The sequence below is a fragment of the Gigantopelta aegis genome, chromosome 10 (assembly GCF_016097555.1).
Source record: "Gigantopelta aegis isolate Gae_Host chromosome 10, Gae_host_genome, whole genome shotgun sequence".
NCBI lineage: Eukaryota > Metazoa > Mollusca > Gastropoda > Neomphalida > Peltospiridae > Gigantopelta > Gigantopelta aegis.
Window position 1 is genome coordinate 4,530,456 of NC_054708.1, and position 19,260 is coordinate 4,549,715.

A 19,260-nucleotide genomic window follows, 5' to 3' on the forward strand; every position below is an offset into this window, starting at 1 on the left:
TTTAGCGAAGAGAAAAAGAAGGAAGTTACAGTCATGTGACCGGAACTAGAGAGCAGTATGCAGTAGAAGAATTTAGGCCATCCCATTGGCTGTTGGGATGTTCGGACCAGACCACTTGCGTGGGGGGGAGGTGCACTTGTTTGAGGACAGGTAATGTCTATAGAAATGTCAAGATATCAATTTAAAACCACAATCTGGCCTCCCCATCCCAGATCTTCATATACTAATGCAAAACCCAGACACAGGGTTCATACACTTAAAGGAAGTCAAAATTCCAGGGTTTTTCAAGCACTTTCCAGGTCAACTTTACAAAAATTCCAGGACCTTACCGAATTTCCACAGGTCGTTAAACACACAAGTGCCAACCATCTTTGTCGGTTTACAATAGATTCATTAACTTGACACGCTCCCTGAACTTGCTAAATACCCAGCGGCAAAAAGTGACAAACTTTCTTTTCCAATATGGCGACGCTGTCGCTTGGATCTCGTGGCCACATGATTCTCGCATCGCAAGATAAAAAACAACAACAAACATTCACACATCAACTGAGCCGGTAAACACTGATTGGCCGGAAGATTGGCATTTGATTGTGCCGCGGAAATGAAACAAATAATTTAATTACTTATTAAATAAAGTAAAAAAGCCTCCGTTTTAGGTGTTTATATTTTATTTGACATCAAATTATCATTTTCAAGGGTTTTCCAGATCGCAAGATGATTTTCAAGGGTATTCAAGCACTGGAATACATTAGTTTATTTTTAAGGGTTTTCAAGGGTTTTCCAGGCGCGTACGAACCTTGCAGACATAATTTTAATAACAATTTGTATAAAAATTGTGTATTTTTGAAAAACTATCAACTGAATAGATGAAAATAATTCACCATTTTGAATACACTGTATCACTAAATGATTAAGAAGTGTTCCACCGAGAAACTAATGGAAATTAAAGAATGACGCATCCCATGAAGAAAATTGAACTGTACTGTTTATTTTAAATGCTTTTATATTAAAAATATAACCTACATGTATTTGAAATTACAACTTTAAGGTCAGAAGGAAACTTTGCCGGGTCCTGACAAGTAGGGGTTACTGTGAGCTTGTCATCAAAGAACAACAATAGGAACAGTTTTTTGGAAGGAAGGAAGGAAGGAAATCGTTTATTTAACAACGCACTCAACACATTTTATTTACAGTTATATGGCGTTGGACATATGGTTAAGGACCACACAGATATTGAGGGAGGAAACCCGCTGTCCCCAATTCATGGCTACTCTTTTCGATTAGCAGCAAGGGATCTTTTATATGCAGAGACAGGGTAGTACATACCACGGCCATTGATGTACCAGTTGTGGTGCACTGGCTGGAACGAGAAAAAGTCCAATGGGCCCACTGACGGGGATCGATCCCAAACCGACCGCGCTTCAAGCGAGCACTTTACCACTGGGTTACATCTCGCCCCCCCCCCCCCCCCCCCCCCCCCCCCCCCCCCAGTTTTTTGGAAGCACTAAAGACAATTTTCATGTCCTTTCAATGGTGTTCTTCAAATGTTACACTTTCTGTCAAAGAGTTTGCTAATCCATCAATAAGACACCACAGATTTACGTGTTTGTTTACCCTGTCGATGAGAACTTGTGGTTTCTTGTCCATCAGACGCTGGTACTGAACCAACCAGTAATCAGTCTGTCCGTCTTCTCGACGCTCCTCCATCTCACCCTGGAAAAACAAACAACACAAAAATAAAGAAAATTATAACAAGACAATAACTGTAAAAAAGATCTAGCGTAATACAGTCAGAACGCCAATTTTGTTTTTATTTTATCTCGTCAGATATTTCCATTAAATAATAATAAAAACCAAAAGAAGTAAAACATATAGACCAGCAGTTACAAGTGAAAGCAAACATTCACAAAAACAATAATTAAAAAAAATCAAAGACCACAAGCTAAAACATTTTTCTTTTACAATACTAAGTGTACTCAGACAAGTAATAGCTAAACATGTCACAGAATAATCTGGCCAAGTTATTAGCTTTGTCATATATAAATAGTGTACATGTATACAAGTCTCGTCTTACGTTAACATGTCATCACACACTATGGGCCGAAGTTACACTGCTTGATTTAGACTTACACACGTGTAACTACATACATTTACTTTGTTAAAACACCCGTGTTCATGAACAGGCTAGATAAATTTGGCCCTATAAGTTTAGTTCAATGCAGCGTGTACATACAAGTCTTTTCTTAAGTTCGTCCTGTCTCTTGTCTCGTTCATCCAGTAACTGACACAGCAGGGCTGTCAACATCACTCTCTTCTCCGCTGTTACATTCTGAAAAAGAAGAATATTGTTAGCAAGATAAAATACACTTCACTATGTTTAAAAGTGATATTATTATTTCTATTTATGACTTCAATAAAAACAACAGTATTTAAAAATCCATTTAATGACACATAAAGTGTAGAAAACCTGGATCAGATTAGTCAATTGAAATACGGTAGGCAGAAATGCTATACATCAATATTACGGTAATAGTATGAAGAGAACAGAAGTGACATGTATGTTGTACAACATAAGTTCATTCTTGTACCTAATATATTTTCTTCTTACAATTTCTGACTCCGTAATGAGTATTTTCTACTTAGAATGTCCAACTCCATACAGAGTGGAATGCTTTCTTCTTACACTTTCTCACTTCATACAGTGTCTTTTACATACAATGTGTGACTTTGTACAGAATATCTTCTACTTACAATTTCTGACTTTGTAAAGTGTCTTCTACTTACAACAATTTCTGACTCCATATTAGTACTTTGTACTTACAATTTCTCACTCCATACAAGTACTTTGTACTTACAATTTCCGACTCCATACGGAGCGCCTTCTTCTCGATTTCAATGAGAGTTAGCTGCTGCAGTTGCTGCTGGATGAGGTCGATCTGACTCGTTATCCGCTTGTGGCGGTCATCTTTCTGGAGCTGGAGAACCTCGAATGCTTCCTTCTGAAGAAGTTCCTGAAAAAACATATTCATTTTGAAACAGTTAAAACCTGGTGCATAAACCTAGTTGGAGAACAATACAGGAAATCTACAAACAAAAACAACAAAAAAACCCAGCAGAAAACATTTGAAACACTGCAAATAGCTTAATATAGAGTAAACTGTAATAGATTAAATCATAGCTTTGTTTCAAATGCCAGGACCTCTAACATTCATCTGTCAAGGAAATAAGTCATTATTCATTCATTTCAACTTATTTTTGTGCTTATATCCAATTAAGGTTCAAGCATGTTGTCCTAGGTACAGACCTCAGATATCTGGGCTCTGTCTGTCCAGGACAGTGGGTTAGTTGTTAGTTGCTAGTGAGAGAGAAGAGGGTATAGTGGTCTTACACCTACCCATTGAGTCATTAAAACTTGCTATGGGTGGGAGTCGGTACCAGGCTGCGAAGCCAGTACCTACCAGCCGTATGTCCGATGGCTTAACCACGACACCACCGAGGCCGGTACCGGGCTGTGAACCCAGTACCTACCAGCCTTATGTCCAATGGGTTAACCACTACACCACCGAGGATGGTACCAGGCTGCGAAGCCAGTACCTACCAGCCGTATGTCCTATGGCTTAACCACGACACCACCCGAGGCTGGTATAATACATTAGTTTTGCAGTGAGTTTAAATACCTCAATAGCTTTGTTAAGCTTATGTTTCTACTGAAACAAGATTTATCAGTGATATTAGTCAATGTAACTGACTTTCAACCCCATAAGCTCACCAACCTACCAGTACCACTGTTGTGTATGTTGTTTTTATTGTCTGTTAATGCTGTGTTTTTAATACTGAACTGTTACCTGTTCTGCCAGGGACCGCAGGATAATCTTCTGTTCGGCGTCTTTGTGAGAGAGAACACTCTCTACCTGGTGGTTGCTTGTCAGCTCCTCACTGCAAAACAACACCATTCTCATTTCACAACAGCATGGACATCATTCTTCACATATTAACACCTAAATGGCACGCATTATTTGATATTCATTTCTAATTCTCTTGATTCTTGCAGATATAATTTTTGTAACTGCTACAATTTCATAATTGATCTACGGAGTCTGTTAGCAAAGTCATCATATTTAAAGTTTGTTTGGTTTACTGAACCACTATATCACACTGACTAATTAGTCATTGTCTATTGGATGTCAAACATTTAATCATTGTGACATATATTCTTAAGAAGATACCCGCTAAAGTTTTCCATCAGCAGTAGGGGATCTTTTATATATATAATACATATATGCATTTCCTACAAACAAGATCGCACATATAGCAGTCATATGGCACTGGTTGGGACAGGGGAAAACCAATCTGAGAATGGGTCCACACTGAGGGTTCGATCCGCTGACCCAAGCCTCTCATGTGATTGATTGTGCTCGATCCTGACCCACAAAATGATTCAGTAATCCATGTATAAGGTACTCTTCTTATGTTAAGTTAGGTTTATTGACTCTAAAATGAAACTACAGAAAGTCTAAGCAAGAGTGGTAAATACATAGAGATTATTATACAAGCTTGTGTGTCATACTGATTTTACGTAACAAGTGTCAGGATTGTTGTATTGCCCGAGCGAGAGTGAGGGTAATACATGAATCCTGACACGAGTTTCGTAAAATCAGTACGACTCACACTCGAGTGTAATAATTTCTTTATTATCCATATCATTATTGTTGTTTTCTTTATGAATAACAAGACCCAACTCAAAATGTTTCAGCCACAACTAGAAGGAGACAACGAAATGACGTCATATATCAAATACACAGTCTGAGCTAGGACTGAAGAAGCAATGTCATGTTATGACTTCGCTTCCAAACATTACGTCATTACACTTGTTATTACATGTGTGCTTCGTATGATTATTATTAACTCGGTTATGTTGAACCATATGGATAATAACCAAACATACAGGTATAGACATGTTGAACCCTATGGATAATAACCAAACATACAGGTATAGACTGCTAAAATATCACTTTGTACATCTGTGGAAAAAGATGTCAGTAGGAATTGATATGAATATAAGCTACACTTGCTCAACTTTAAATCCAAATTGAATAATTAGCAGTTTTGTATATTTGTAAGAAGATACTGACTCTTCAAGAGTTTTTCTTGCAGTGTTAGCTTTGTCAGCTGTATACATCTGTCGTAAAGATTCCATACTGTAAGACTCTTCAAACACCTGCTGCATGGCATCTGTGCACGTCAACAAGAGAATACATAGTTATACAAATAGTTTTAGGTGCAGTACATTTAACATGGGATTATAACATGGGAGAAATACTTGAAATTGGTCAGCATACTCTACAGACATGTGCTACAGTAATAGACAATATAAACAATAACAATGAAAAAAGACTGATGGTCATATCTGTTCATGAACAGGCTGGAATGCAACAAACAATGCAAATACACACAATCATGGGATAAAGGGGAAAAAACACTTGTACAAAACAGTGTGTGCAAGGTGTATGTGTGTGTGTGTGTGTATGTGTTTGTGTGTGTATATGTGTTTGTGTGTGTGTGCATAAGTATACACGGTGTGTGTGTGTGTGCATAAGTATACAAGGTGTGTGTGTTTGTGTGTATGTATGTGTGCATAAGTATACAAGGTGTGTTTCTCTGTGCGAGTGTGTGTGTGCGTAAGTATACAAGGTATGTCCCTCTGTGTTGTCTCTATGTGTGTATGTATCTGTGCATAAGTATACAAGGTGTGTCTCTGTGTGTGTGTGCATATGTGTAAGTATACAAGGTGTGTCTGTGTGTGTGTGTCTGTATGTGTGTGTAAGTATACAAGGTATGTATGTGTGTGTATGTGTGTTTTTCTCTGCATGTATATGTAGCTATATGCATGCATGTAAATATTGGCACCAATGTACGTGTTTGTGCTGGAGTGTCATTAAAAATTCTTTCATTCATTATGCATGTATGGACATATGTAATAAAGTATTAACAATCTACCAAAAGAACAGAATCTGAATGTCGACTTTGAGACACTACTTTTCACTTACTGAGAACTTCCTGTCTTCTTAGGTTCTGTAACTCCTCCCACCGCACATCAAACCATCCATCCTTCTCCATTCTGAAAGAGAACGAGAACAATGTTAAAAATCTGAACATCAAACCATCCATCCTTCTCCATCCTAAAAACCATCCATGATGTTTTCATATTTCTTCTAACAATGCAAGAATACTTTAAAGACTTCATTGACACAAACAGTCTGTAAAGATAGAAGACAACAGGAAATTACTATAACTCCATAAATTACGTTCATAGCCTATAAGGTAACACAACTCACCTTTCTTTTTCAATTGCTTCCAATAACTCCTCATTCTTTCGACCTTTTTCATTAATATCTGTGAGTTTGGCCACCAGGTCATCTGCCGTCTGTTCTACTGGATTGAAAAACAAGAATACCAGACAAAACCACAAGTCATCTTACAAAACAACTGCAGTCAAATCTGTCTTACACAGTCACATAACGGAGTAGAGAAGAGTGACTGCTTAAGGCAGGTGGCAGCTGATTACAGGTTGCCATATATACAATCTTTAAAATGCATGTTGGTGTTGTTTCTTTTACAGCCTGTACTGCTAATTGATGGATAAGTGGTCCATAGCTGACTATAAATCAACTTTCGACATGTTGTCTCCTTCAGAAATAATGTGTAACAGGAATGAATTAATCTAACAATTAACAAGTTTGTTTTCTTTTTCCATTTAATTATTTAATTACTACTTCATGCAGTATATTGTCATAATAAGCGAATATACAAATGTCAAGCAATTATATGCATTCCAGAGTCATACTTTCTTAATTGATAAACAGAAGGGATGTTGGGACTGAATGGGTACTAGTATGCCTGAAAGTGTGAACATTGCTAATTTGCTGCACGATGTTGCTGATGTTAAACATATCCCTTTTATATAATAGCAAATATTTACTGTGGCTGCTTAATACAGGTATTTTAGCAATCTGGGAGCCGATTTAGGTGGCCACTGGCCTCATTATAGACAGGTGACCACTTATTATGAGTGCATTTATATTAAAAATTGTTCGAGTGGAAAAAAGTGGCCGCTTATGGCAGGTGACCGCTAGGACAGGTGTGACTGTGTGTGTGTGTGTGTTTATATATATATATATATATATATATATACACACAGTCGAGCACCGTTGTGTCGATCTTGCTTGAGTCGATATATTGTTTGTGTCGATATGACTGGCCGGTCCCGGCCGAAACGTGTATTAAATATCATGTTTTTTACTCTGTTGAGTCGATACAATTGAGTCGATATTACGTTTGTGTCAATATATTTTTTGGGTGCCTTGATAGTAAAATTATTTGTTAAAATAAATGAAATGTTTAAAAGGGTAAGTATAAATTGCACGACCTATAATTAACGCTCTGACGGTATTTTGGGCATGTAACCAAACCATTGCCGACATTCCACTGTAAACAGATATGATTTGTAATTACTGTTCACATGTGAGATCAATGAGTGAAGTTATCTAAAACAGTAATCAAGGTAATAAATGGCCTCACCTATCTTAAAATTAAACGCGGTAATCGAGCAGACGAAATGATTGTTACAGAATGCAGCAAGTCACGTGACTTATGGCTTTCATAAATTGAGGACTGGTAAAATGGACTCGGATTAAAGTAGGATTAATTTGTGGTGGTTGGTTATTTGTTTGTTAATTAACAAAGAAGCGATGTCGGTGTTTCTTTAATGACACCTATCCTATTTAAGCCAATCTTCCCCCGCCATCGTTGACGTCAGCAACAGAGGCACTGGAGTTATTAACTCGACTTGTGGATAGCAGAGATTCCAATGGAAATCCCGTCCATGCTATTGGGGACTTAACAAACTTTCTAAGCTCAGTAGCTTTCATGCCTTGTTCTAAGGCGCGACAGACTTTATTAACAGACTTTGTGAATTAAGTGTTGTGATAGTTGTGATTGTTATTTGTTCTTCCAGTTTGTATAATTGCATTTTGTTCTTAATCCTTTATTATAATATGTTAAAATTTATTTAGTAATTTTTTGTTTACTTGTCTCTATATCCACTGTCATTTTAATTCCACAATTTATACAAACTTTTAACAGATTCAGTAAGCTTGCGCACATTGGTATTATTGATTGATTACTTTGTTATTATTAATTTCAGAACATTTTTCTTTGTGTTACATTATGTTATTGTGAAATTAAATAAAATTCTTGATTTGATTTAAACAAATAAATTATATTTTATTTTTAAATTTGACATCTTTTGTTTGTAATTTTTTATTTATGTTTGAGTCGATATTTGGTTAACTCGATATTTATGTGCGGTCCCCACAATATCGACACAACGGTGCTCGACTGTGTATATATATATATATATATAGAACAAGGCCTCTAGCTTGAATACCTTCCTGCAGAGCTAACAGTAGCCTCTGTTTCGCCTCTTCTTTCTTCTGGCTCAATTCTGCCAAGCCTTCATCCATCTTCTCTTGGTCCTGAGAAGTAGCCACAAAATGTCTTGTTACTTTCAAAATAATTAACAAACTGGTTGTTCAATATGCTCTAAATTACAGTCAATCATTTCAAAATAATCTGCTGAATTATTATTGATCAGTTTGTTTCCCAAATCGAATATATAATTTTGTACTTTAATATTTTCCATCGAATATCATATTTACTAGTGCATTTCATTTTCCAAATAAAATACTTAATTTTGTTTAGTTAGTTAGTTTAGACATTCCTTTCTTTTTCAAATCATATCTCCTAATTCAATGTTTTTCCAAAGGTCTGACACAGGGACATTACCTGTGCAATAGTGTGTAGCAGGTGTTCTTTCTGACACAGGGACATTACCTGTGCGATAGCGTGTAGCAGGTGTTCTTTCTGACACAGGGACATTATCTGTGCGATAGCGTGTAGCAGATGTTCTTTCTGACACAGGGACATTACCTGTGCGATAGCGTGTAGCAGGTGTTCTTTCTGACACAGGGACATTACCTGTGCGATAGCGTGTAGCAGGTGTTCTTTCTGACACAGGGACATGGCTGCTAGCTGGGCCTGCGCCTCCTGCTCCTGTTCTAGCAGTCGTTCTAGCTCGATCCTCTCCTGACGCCTTTTATCCTGAAACAGACACATTACACATTACTCCTGTTGTGCAGAGTAGCACTACATGTTTGGTACATTAGCACATTTCAACCATGTTTGGATATATATACTGTAAATCTAGAAAGTTCTGTGAGCTACAGAGTACTGTGAAAACTGCAAGAGACTAGCAAGCCAAGTATTTTCTCCACACAATATTATGGTTAATTACGTAAAGAAATAAGACAAAGATATCAGTACTATCAAAAATATTGCTTTTAATTATCAACCATTCGTAACAATAATGTTTAGTCGATAATTGTCAATCTACCAATTATTCACTTGAAAATGTTACTCGTGGCAATGAATTACTAAATTTACACAGAAAAAATGATTTAACACCAAAAAACCCAGCTTCCCAATTAATTAAAACAACACATGGTATGAGCAGCTCTCGGCTAAAACAAAGTGTTGGAGTCTTTTTGATATAACTCGTCAGTTGACATCTCAATACTTTCTACACACATTTTTGACCATTCACAATACATTCATGATGCAATACGTAATATATTTACAGTATGTTTTGTCTGTATTCTGATCCTGACGCTAATGTTCAGTATGTTCATGCAAAAAAATGTAAAGTACATGTTAAAGATTTATAATGTCTTAAAAAAAGAGATAAATGTTTACTACAATTCAAACACTGGCTTGATAGATTTGGTTCAATATCTCAACTGCATGTAAATTTTGTTTTACTCTGACAATAAGTCTGGAGAATGTTTCACATATTTTTCACCTTGTTGTGAAAATAAATAAATACATGTACTATGTGGCCAAAGTTTACACAAAATAATCCTATCCAGTAAGTGGTTAATGAACTGTCACACTCACCTATTACAGACGACTCAGTAAGTGGTTAATGAACTGTCACACTCACCGATTACAGACGACTCAGGTAAGTGGTTAATGAACTGTCACACTCACCGATTACAGACGACTCAGGTAAGTGGTTAATGAACTGTCAGACTCACCTATTACAGACGACTCAGGTAAGTGGTTAATGAACTGTCAGACTCACCTATTACAGACGACTCAGGTAAGTGGTTAATGAACTGTCACACTCACCTACTACAGACGACTCAGGTAAGTGGTTAATGAACTGTCACACTCACCTACTACAGACGACTCAGGTAAGTGGTTAATGAACTGTCACACTCACCTACTACAGACGACTCAGGTAAGTGGTTAATGAACTGTCACACTCACCTACTACAGACGACTCAGGTAAGTGGTTAATGAACTGTCACACTCACCTACTACAGACGACTCAGTTAAGTGGTTAATGAACTGTCACACTCACCTACTACAGACGACTCAGGTAAGTGGTTACGGTAATGAACTGTCACACTCACCTACTACAGACGACTCAGGTAAGTGGTTAATGAACTGTCACACTCACCTACTACAGACGACTCAGGTAAGTGATTAATGAACTGTCACACTCACCTACTACAGACGACTCAGGTAAGTGGTTAATGAACTGTCACACTCACCTACTACAGACGACTGAGGTAAGTGGTTAATGAACTGTCAGACTCACCTACTACAGACGACTCAGGTAAGTGGTTAATGAACTGTCACACTCACCTACTACAGACGACTCAGGTAAGTGGTTAATGAACTGTCAGACTCACCTACTACAGACGACTCAGTTAAGTGGTTAATGAACTGTCAGACTCACCTATTACAGACGACTCAGGTAAGTGGTTAATGAACTGTCACACTCACCTACTACAGACGACTCAGGTAAGTGGTTAATGAACTGTCACACTCACCTACTACAGACGACTCAGGTAAGTGGTTAATGAACTGTCACACTCACCTACTACAGACGACTCAGGTAAGTGGTTAATGAACTGTCACACTCACCTACTACAGACGACTCAGGTAAGTGGTTAATGAACTGTCACACTCACCTACTACAGACGACTCAGGTAAGTGGTTAATGAACTGTCACACTCACCTATTACAGACGACTCAGTTAAGTGGTTAATGAACTGACACACTCACCTACTACAGACGACTCAGGTAAGTGGTTAATGAACTGTCACACTCACCTACTACAGACGACTCAGGTAAGTGGTTAATGAACTGTCACACTCACCTACTACAGACGACTCAGGTAAGTGGTCAATGAACTGTCACACTCACCTATTACAGACGACTCAGTTAAGTGGTTAATGAACTGACACACTCACCTACTACAGACGACTCAGGTAAGTGGTTAATGAACTGTCACACTCACCTACTACAGACGACTCAGGTAAGTGGTTAATGAACTGTCACACTCACCTATTACAGACGACTCGGGGCTAGCTCTGACACTCGCCAAATTCAATACAACTGGCAATTTTATTTTAATTTGGCAAAATAATTTCCTGTAATAATTGATATTTTGTTAGAAAATAACTGAGTTTCTGCAATTTCTGAAGTTTAGTAGCTAATTTTTCCCAATGTTGTGCTCACCCAGAGCTAGTCCTGGGACTGACGCTGTTTAGATGTTTGACTCATACGTATCTATTAGTCTGTTTCAAAAAACATATTAGTTAACATACATTTCTACAGTATTTGCTGTGTGTTGTTATTATCCTGTTCATGAAATTTTAAAGTATATTTAGATATATTTCACAAAATGTAAAACTACTTACCATTATGCTCTGATACTGTTCCAGTGTCTCCTAAAACAGGAAAATAAAATAAATAAACTACAAGCTGAATAAAACTTAAAGACACATCAGACCTCACCTTGAAACACTTAAAATATGTGGCAAACTTTACAGAAAATCAATCCTATCAAGTAAGAGGTTAAGAACGGTCAGACTGATGAAGACATCGTCTATTACGGTGATTGATTATTTAGATGTTTGATTCATCAGTGTCTATCAGTTTATTTCAGAAATCTTAGATATTGGGGAGCCATTTAAGATATACTGCTATACTAAGAATTGGTATTTAATCTTTTTGTGGTGCTATTTTTTAAAGATCCACGAGCTAAGGGAAGCTAAAAAGTATTCTCCTTGAACTAGTCTCAGGAAAATGATGAGTAGGAGTGATAGCTCACCTAAAATTGACAATTACAAGCTGCATCAAACTTACAGACACACAAGACCTTGCCTTGAAAAAAACACGGAGGGAGTGATTAACCGCTCCCCTACCATTTAAGATATTGTCAAACTGAGAATTGGTATTTTATCTTTTTGTATAACTTGGGGGGGGGGGGGGGGGGGGGGGGGGGTCGACTTATAAGAGGGTAAAAAAATTCACCCAAAAATATTACCGTTTTGGGGATTATTTTACAAGTTTTATTGTTGAATTATGCCCTGTATTTATACTGAAATATGTTAATTTGACAAATTTATTTTTTATAACCTATTTTTTGGCATTAGACCGGTTTGGGTTATGCGGAAAAGGCGTGCGATCTCACTCACATGACAGCAATCCACTTAGTTAAAATAACAGCCATCACTAATAGCAAAAATGTAAACAATACTAATTACCTGTTGCCTGAGTTTATTTTGAAATATGGTCACTGGCATTAATCGTTGTTCAAACAATCTTTTGTGGATAATTAACTTCATGAATGTTACCGAGCTTTCCCTTAAAATAGCTTAGACTGGTCTCTGCAGTTCACTGGAGCAACAGGGACAAAGATCATTTGGTACAAAAACCAGTGTACTTTCTAGAGTTATCCTCCTTACATATATTAATATGGCGGCAAAACATGTGATTAACTGGTGATACTTTCAGTTTTATCGTAGTGATCTGTTGTCAGTGTTGATAAATAAAGTTGTTGTCTGTGCACAAAACCATGCTGTACAGTGCCATACGGTAACAGTCAAAACAGCTTTCACTATCTACCGTACTAAGAGAATATTTCGTTTTGATGCTATGTAGTTTCATTGGAATATTGCGATGTACAAAACGTACACTATTGTTCTTATGTGCTGAAAATAAGACATACTTCAATATTTATAAGTTGTTTTTCATGGGTTGACTTATAAACGGGTCAATAAAAAAATATGTTTTCAGGGCTTGAAATTAGGGACTCAACTTACAGGCGAAGATATACGGTACTACTTTATTAAGATTCACGTGCTAAAGGGAGCCAAAAAATATTCTCCTTGAACTAGTCTCAGGGGAGTGACAGTGATAACTCCCCTTAAATGAAGAGGTTTGCACTTTGCTGAAGAATTATGTAGGATGTTCTGAAAACCAACAATTATAGGTCAGACCCAAGTAATATAAACATTACCACAGAATGATCTAAGAGACTAAGACAACTGAAAGTTACACGCTGAACAAAGTTATAAACATATTACTCCAGAAATATCTAGAAGGTAAAAAATTTAGCAAATTTATTCTAATGTGAAAAATCAAAATTTATGTAAATCATAAGACACTGACAGAGAACTGATAGTGGTGAAACAAAAAACACAAAATTATGACTTACCTCAAGTTTGATTTGTGCTTCAAAGTAATTTAATGAATCCTGACTTTTGCTGTTAACAACCTTCGGTGGGTCAAGGACATTGAGTAAAAACGAGGATGGTGGCTCATAATGAAGTCCCAATTCTAAAAATAATAAATAATTGATAATCTCAATTCTAATTAAAAAAACAGGCAACTTAAAACTACCATTTTTCTAATCTATATCGACATGTACAAAAAACAGAAGGAAAAAAAAAAGTGAAAATCAAGAATATTTTAAGAATTGGAGAATAAATTCTACTGATGTAATATTTGATTGTTTGCTGAAAAATCTCAAAAGGAAGATATGTCTGAACTGATGGATCCAGCAGAAAGTGCCATCAGAGATCATCAGTAATCTGCTCTCCACCCCACAGCCATGCCTGTCACTATCAATCTAAAATGTAGTGTTCACATTTCATTTTGTAGAATAAATTGAAACCGAAATGAGTGTGGTGTTAAAAAGTAAAGTGAGGTGAGGGTGGGATGAGGTGGTGGTACTGGGTAGCTGAATCAAACACATAAAGTACCTAGACCTGCTGAATGTCAGAACATTCTGCACTGCCCTGAAAGGGGACTCCGGTTTTAGTGTACAAGTAGCAGTGCATCAGATTTACATTACTTTTACATACCACACAGGTCTACTCACAACAACATACAATCTGAAGTATAAATGAACAAACAAAATATATATAAGAGATATCTTACCGTGACAGAAAAACTTCATAATGCCTTCTGTACCCTGTTTAAGAATGTCTGAAAAACAAAATGATTCCATTTTCAGTCATCATAGCTGGTGACAAAATCTCATGTACTGGACATTACTATATTGTAATAATTCAATGATAATACTATTTTAGTTACATAAGAGGAAATCACAGGTAAAGTTTAAAACATGGACAACAATGATTATGGAATTACAACCTAAAAAATAAATAAATTTAAAAGTAAATAAAATAACGTTTGTACACAAGCTTAGGCAAGTAGACCATTTCTGTGATATATCATGGTTATTACACAACCAAAACCTTTAAAAGTGATAAGTAGGTTTTGTGAGAACATGTGTGTCAAGCAGTAACTTACAGACACTGATTGTTAATTTTTAACTCGTTTTCCAATTTCTACAACTTCCTCCCAAACATTCTGTCCCAACACAACAAAAAACAAATATGGTTTCTTGTAAGTTGATGAAAATTATTTTAAATAACACCGTACATAAGATTTTAAACCAACAATTATGACCAATAAATCCTTTCTTAACTGTAGTTTGAGAAACACACCCTGCTACACCCCAGACTAAGTATACACAATAACTAACTCATTTTGGATTTTCTGTTTGACACAAAGTAATTACTTGTGAGAACAAGAATACATATTTGACCATATCTGCAAAAAACATTACTGATGATGCTTGACATCATTCATACATGTAGATAACGTCTTTCAAAAAGACATGTGGAATTTCAATGTGGCACATGTATGGACACGTTTGTTGGAAATTATATATGATATCGAATGTAAAGGTTGTTTTGTTAGATGTCATGCTTTTATTATATTTTAATGATGAAATGATAGAAGAGATTGTATTTTAATTGTGTGAAATAGTCATAAACTTCTTTATACTCCGATTCTTTTGTAAAAAAACCCAATTGTTATCAGTATTAGATGTCGAAGATTCTTTGAGCAGAAATATGTCAACATCATACCCTTATGATCATTAGCTATTAAAAAATGCCAAAAACATATTTTGTCATTTTTCCTTGTTTACACCCTCTCATAAACGCAATCACATGAATCTTTTCAGTTGGTCAATTAAAGATGATAACAGATCAATCTTCGAACTGGTCGTATTGTAACATATACCAGACTTGTCTGGCTCTTATAAAAATTATTATTCTGAAATACTAGTAAATATTTTGAGTATCTCAAACATAAAAAAGACCATTTGTAATCAATACTGACTGCAACTGAACATTATCTTAGTGTCTACCTTTTGACGGAGAATTAAGAGGGTTTCCATCAAATACAAGAGACTCGAGGGTGCGGATGTGACACAATTTGTTAGGCAGCATCGTCATGTCATTGTGCGACACATCGAGAAGTCTCAGGCATGGCAGCTGACACAGGCTGTCTGGTAATGTTTTGATCTTATTGTCTGCAACACAAATGAGAATAGGTTTAACAGAAACATCTAAAACGTTAACTACATGTACATCAGGCCATCGGATTTCACGGTAACAATCGTTACCGGTAGCGTGTCAGCAAAACCACGGAACCGAAATTTCGTTTCCCATGATTATTATGTCGATTAAAAAAATTAAAATATTTATCTATATGTAATGTATATATACATATACACATGTATATATATATATTATACAAATAATAATGTTTCTCATATAAAACTACTGGAGATAGTTTTCAACACAATCACGACACCCGATTCGGATTTTAGTGTTCGCCATATGTCTCAGTGTTCGAGTAAGCCCAAATCAGAGTTCGACACCGCGCTCAAATCAAACCCGACCAAAAATTGTAATATTGACATCATGGCATCTGCTCCAAAGAAGAAAAAGTCTGAATTCGTTTCTTTAAAAACTTTTAAAAAATGGCCATTTAGTGACGATTTTGAAGTCGAAGTCGATGCAGTCGATACCGATCAGATATCTGTTAGATGTAGAGTCTGCAGTGACCATTACAAGTGAGATGCTTATGACATTACTCAAATAAAAAAATTTAAGGGGCCATTCATTTAGTACGATACAAAAAAAGTTGTGATTTTTGACATCTTTCTTCCTATTGTATACGTGCGACTGTGTCTTTCCAGGGGTTTGTGCGTTGGATAATCGGTAGCTTGGGCGGACTGAACTTTTTCACCACAGAACTGGCCGTAATGCAAACAGTCAGATGGCGGGATTGGAACCTTTATTTGATGAGAAAACCCCCCAGTCAGTTGGCTGGATTGGAACCTTTATTTCATGTGAAAAAAACAGTCAGTTGGCTGGATTGGAAACTTTATTTGTTGTCATTTAAAATAATAAGTCAGTTGGCAAGATTCGAACATTACCCAACCTGCATAGCATTTTGACAATCCATTGCATTATGGTATAAGAAATGGGTTCCCATAACCTGTTTTCATGGAACCTAAAAACAGCTTCCGATGGGTTCCCATGATCTCAGGGCACGGAACCTAAAAACAGCTTCCGATGGGTTCCCATGATCTCAGGGCACGGAACCTAAAAACAGCTTCCGATGGGTTCCCATGATCTCAGGGCACGGAACCTAAAAACAGCTTACGATGGGTTCCCATGATCTCAGGGCACGGAACCTAAAAACAGCTTACGGTGGGTTCCCATGATCTCAGGGCACGGAACCCAAAAAGTGTTTCCCATGAAATTTGAAATCCTATGGTTTGGTACATGTACCAACCCACTGCCACTCAAAAGAGACAATATTTCACAAGCAGTGTTTGCTTTCCCTCTTGTTAAACCTTAAGCTCTATCCTACATAAACATCTTAAGCAGCTGAAGCAAATGCCTTGGGACAGAATGCTTCAACTCTAAAGATATATAATATATATAAATAAAAGAATGACATTTTTAAAAATATGCATCAAGAAAAAGCACAAATTATGGGCCGAAATTTTACGAAGGCTGTTTTTTGTCAAATCTGAGTGTTTATGCACTGTAAATACATGTAGCCACACGCGTGTAAGACAAAAACAGCTTTGTAAATACATGTAGCTACACGCGTGTAAGACAAAAACAGCACTGTAAATACATGTAGCTACACACGTGTAAGACAAAAACAGCTTTGTAAATACATGTAGCTACACGCGTGTAAGACAAAAACAGCTTTGTAAATACATGTAGCTACACGCGTGTATGACAAACACAGCTTTGTAAATACATGTAGCTACACGCGTGTAAGACAAAAACAACACTGTAAATACATGTAGCTACACACGTGTAAGACAAACACAGCTTTGTAAATACATGTAGCTACACGCGTGTAAGACAAACACAGCTTTGTAAATACATGTAGCTACACGTGTGTAAGACAAAAACAGCACTGTAAATACATGTAGCTACACGCGTGTAAGACAAAAACAGCTTTGTAAATACATGTAGCTACACGCGTGTAAGACAAAAACAGCTTTGTAAATACATGTAGCTACACGTGTGTAAGACAAAAACAGCACTGTAAATACATGTAGCTACACGCGTGTAAGACAAACACAGCTTTGTAAATACATGTAGCTACACGCGTGTAAGACAAAACAGCTTTGTAAATACATGTAGCTACACGCGTGTAAGACAAAAACAGCTTTGTAAATACATGTAGCTACACGCGTGTAAGACAAACACAGCTTTGTAAATACATGTAGCTACACGCGTGTAAGACAAACACAGCTTTGTAAATACATGTAGCTACACGCGTGTAAGACAAAAACAGCACTGTAAATACTGTAACACGCGTGTAAGACAAACACAGCTTTGTAGTAGCTACACGCGTGTAAGACAAAAACAGCACTGTAAATACATGTAGCTACACGCGTGTAAGACAAAAACAGCACTGTAAATACATGTAGCTACACGCGTGTAAGACAAAAACAGCTTTGTAAGTACATGTAGCTACACGCGTGTAAAACAAAAACAGCTTTGTAAATACATGTAGCTACACGCGTGTAAGACAAAAACAGCACTGTAAATACATGTAGCTACACGCGTGTAAGACAAACACAGATTTGTAAATACATGAAGCTACACGCATGTAAGACAAAAACAGCTTTGTAAATTGAGCTCCTTCCATTTTGTTTTGCTGATGAGTCTAAGCATAAATTAAAACATTTCAAAGGGGCTATTAGCTTCTTGTTTCTTACCTTTTACATTGAGCGTTTGTAAACATCGTAGATTGCCAATTGACGCTGGTATTTTCCGTAGCCTGTTTTTCTCTGCATTTAAAATCTAGAAATGAAGCAAACAAAAACTGCTATTTGAAATATGCGATACTTGTACTTCTTAATTTACCACCATTCCAAATAAAACTGAGTAGCTAATTGACTCCAGTCTTTTATTTTTTAATTCAAGTAAAACAAAGTTAGGGAAGACAAATTTTATCAACTCAGTAGTGGTGTAGATTTTTCCACTTACATGCATCACCTCATAGGTTTAACATGCACAGAGAATGCTAAACATGTTCCTGTAAGATAACATTTCTGTAATGAGGTGTTTTTACCAGTGTACTTTGACTGAAAGCGAGTGACGTGCGACTGAAAACACACTCACTGCAGACCCTCAGATTTCATGGAGATGATTGTTTCCATTATCATGTTCGTAAAATTACAGAACCGAAATTTAGTTTCCCATGATTATTATTAAGTAAGACTATTCAACAAAAATAATATATATCTAATTAGTTTTTAAAAACAGTTTCTCATGGGTTCCCATGTTCACAAAGAACAGAACTGAAAAATGTGTTTCCCATGAAATTTGAAATCCTATGGCCTGTGCCGTTAATATAAACAGCTCGTTACGAGAAACTGTTTGGTATGAGATCCAAAACAAATTATCAGTAGGAGTATATTGTGGACTTTTTGCTTTCATATCTAAC

The 19,260-nt window shown here is 36.6% G+C and overlaps 1 protein-coding gene across 3 annotated transcripts in view; it reads right to left on the minus strand.

Annotated features, from left to right (window-relative positions):
* Positions 1-19,260, minus strand: part of LOC121382659 (E3 ubiquitin-protein ligase LRSAM1-like) — a 45,670-nt gene that overhangs the window by 17,272 nt on the left and 9,138 nt on the right. For 2 of the 3 annotated variants that reach the window (XM_041512195.1, XM_041512192.1), the window contains exons 7-20: positions 18,530-18,614; positions 15,638-15,802; positions 14,356-14,403; positions 13,631-13,752; positions 11,829-11,858; positions 9,037-9,159; positions 8,447-8,534; positions 6,336-6,432; positions 6,048-6,118; positions 5,133-5,232; positions 3,846-3,936; positions 2,856-3,011; positions 2,234-2,329; positions 1,615-1,713 (exon numbers count right to left, since the gene is read on the minus strand). In XM_041512195.1, coding sequence (XP_041368129.1) covers positions 1,615-1,713; positions 2,234-2,329; positions 2,856-3,011; positions 3,846-3,936; positions 5,133-5,232; positions 6,048-6,118; positions 6,336-6,432; positions 8,447-8,534; positions 9,037-9,159; positions 11,829-11,858; positions 13,631-13,752; positions 14,356-14,403; positions 15,638-15,802; positions 18,530-18,614 — 1,371 coding nt within the window. The remainder of the gene's footprint in view (positions 1-1,614; positions 1,714-2,233; positions 2,330-2,855; positions 3,012-3,845; positions 3,937-5,132; positions 5,233-6,047; positions 6,119-6,335; positions 6,433-8,446; positions 8,535-9,036; positions 9,160-11,828; positions 11,859-13,630; positions 13,753-14,355; positions 14,404-15,637; positions 15,803-18,529; positions 18,615-19,260) is intronic. The other variant, XM_041512194.1, reaches the window with a different exon arrangement.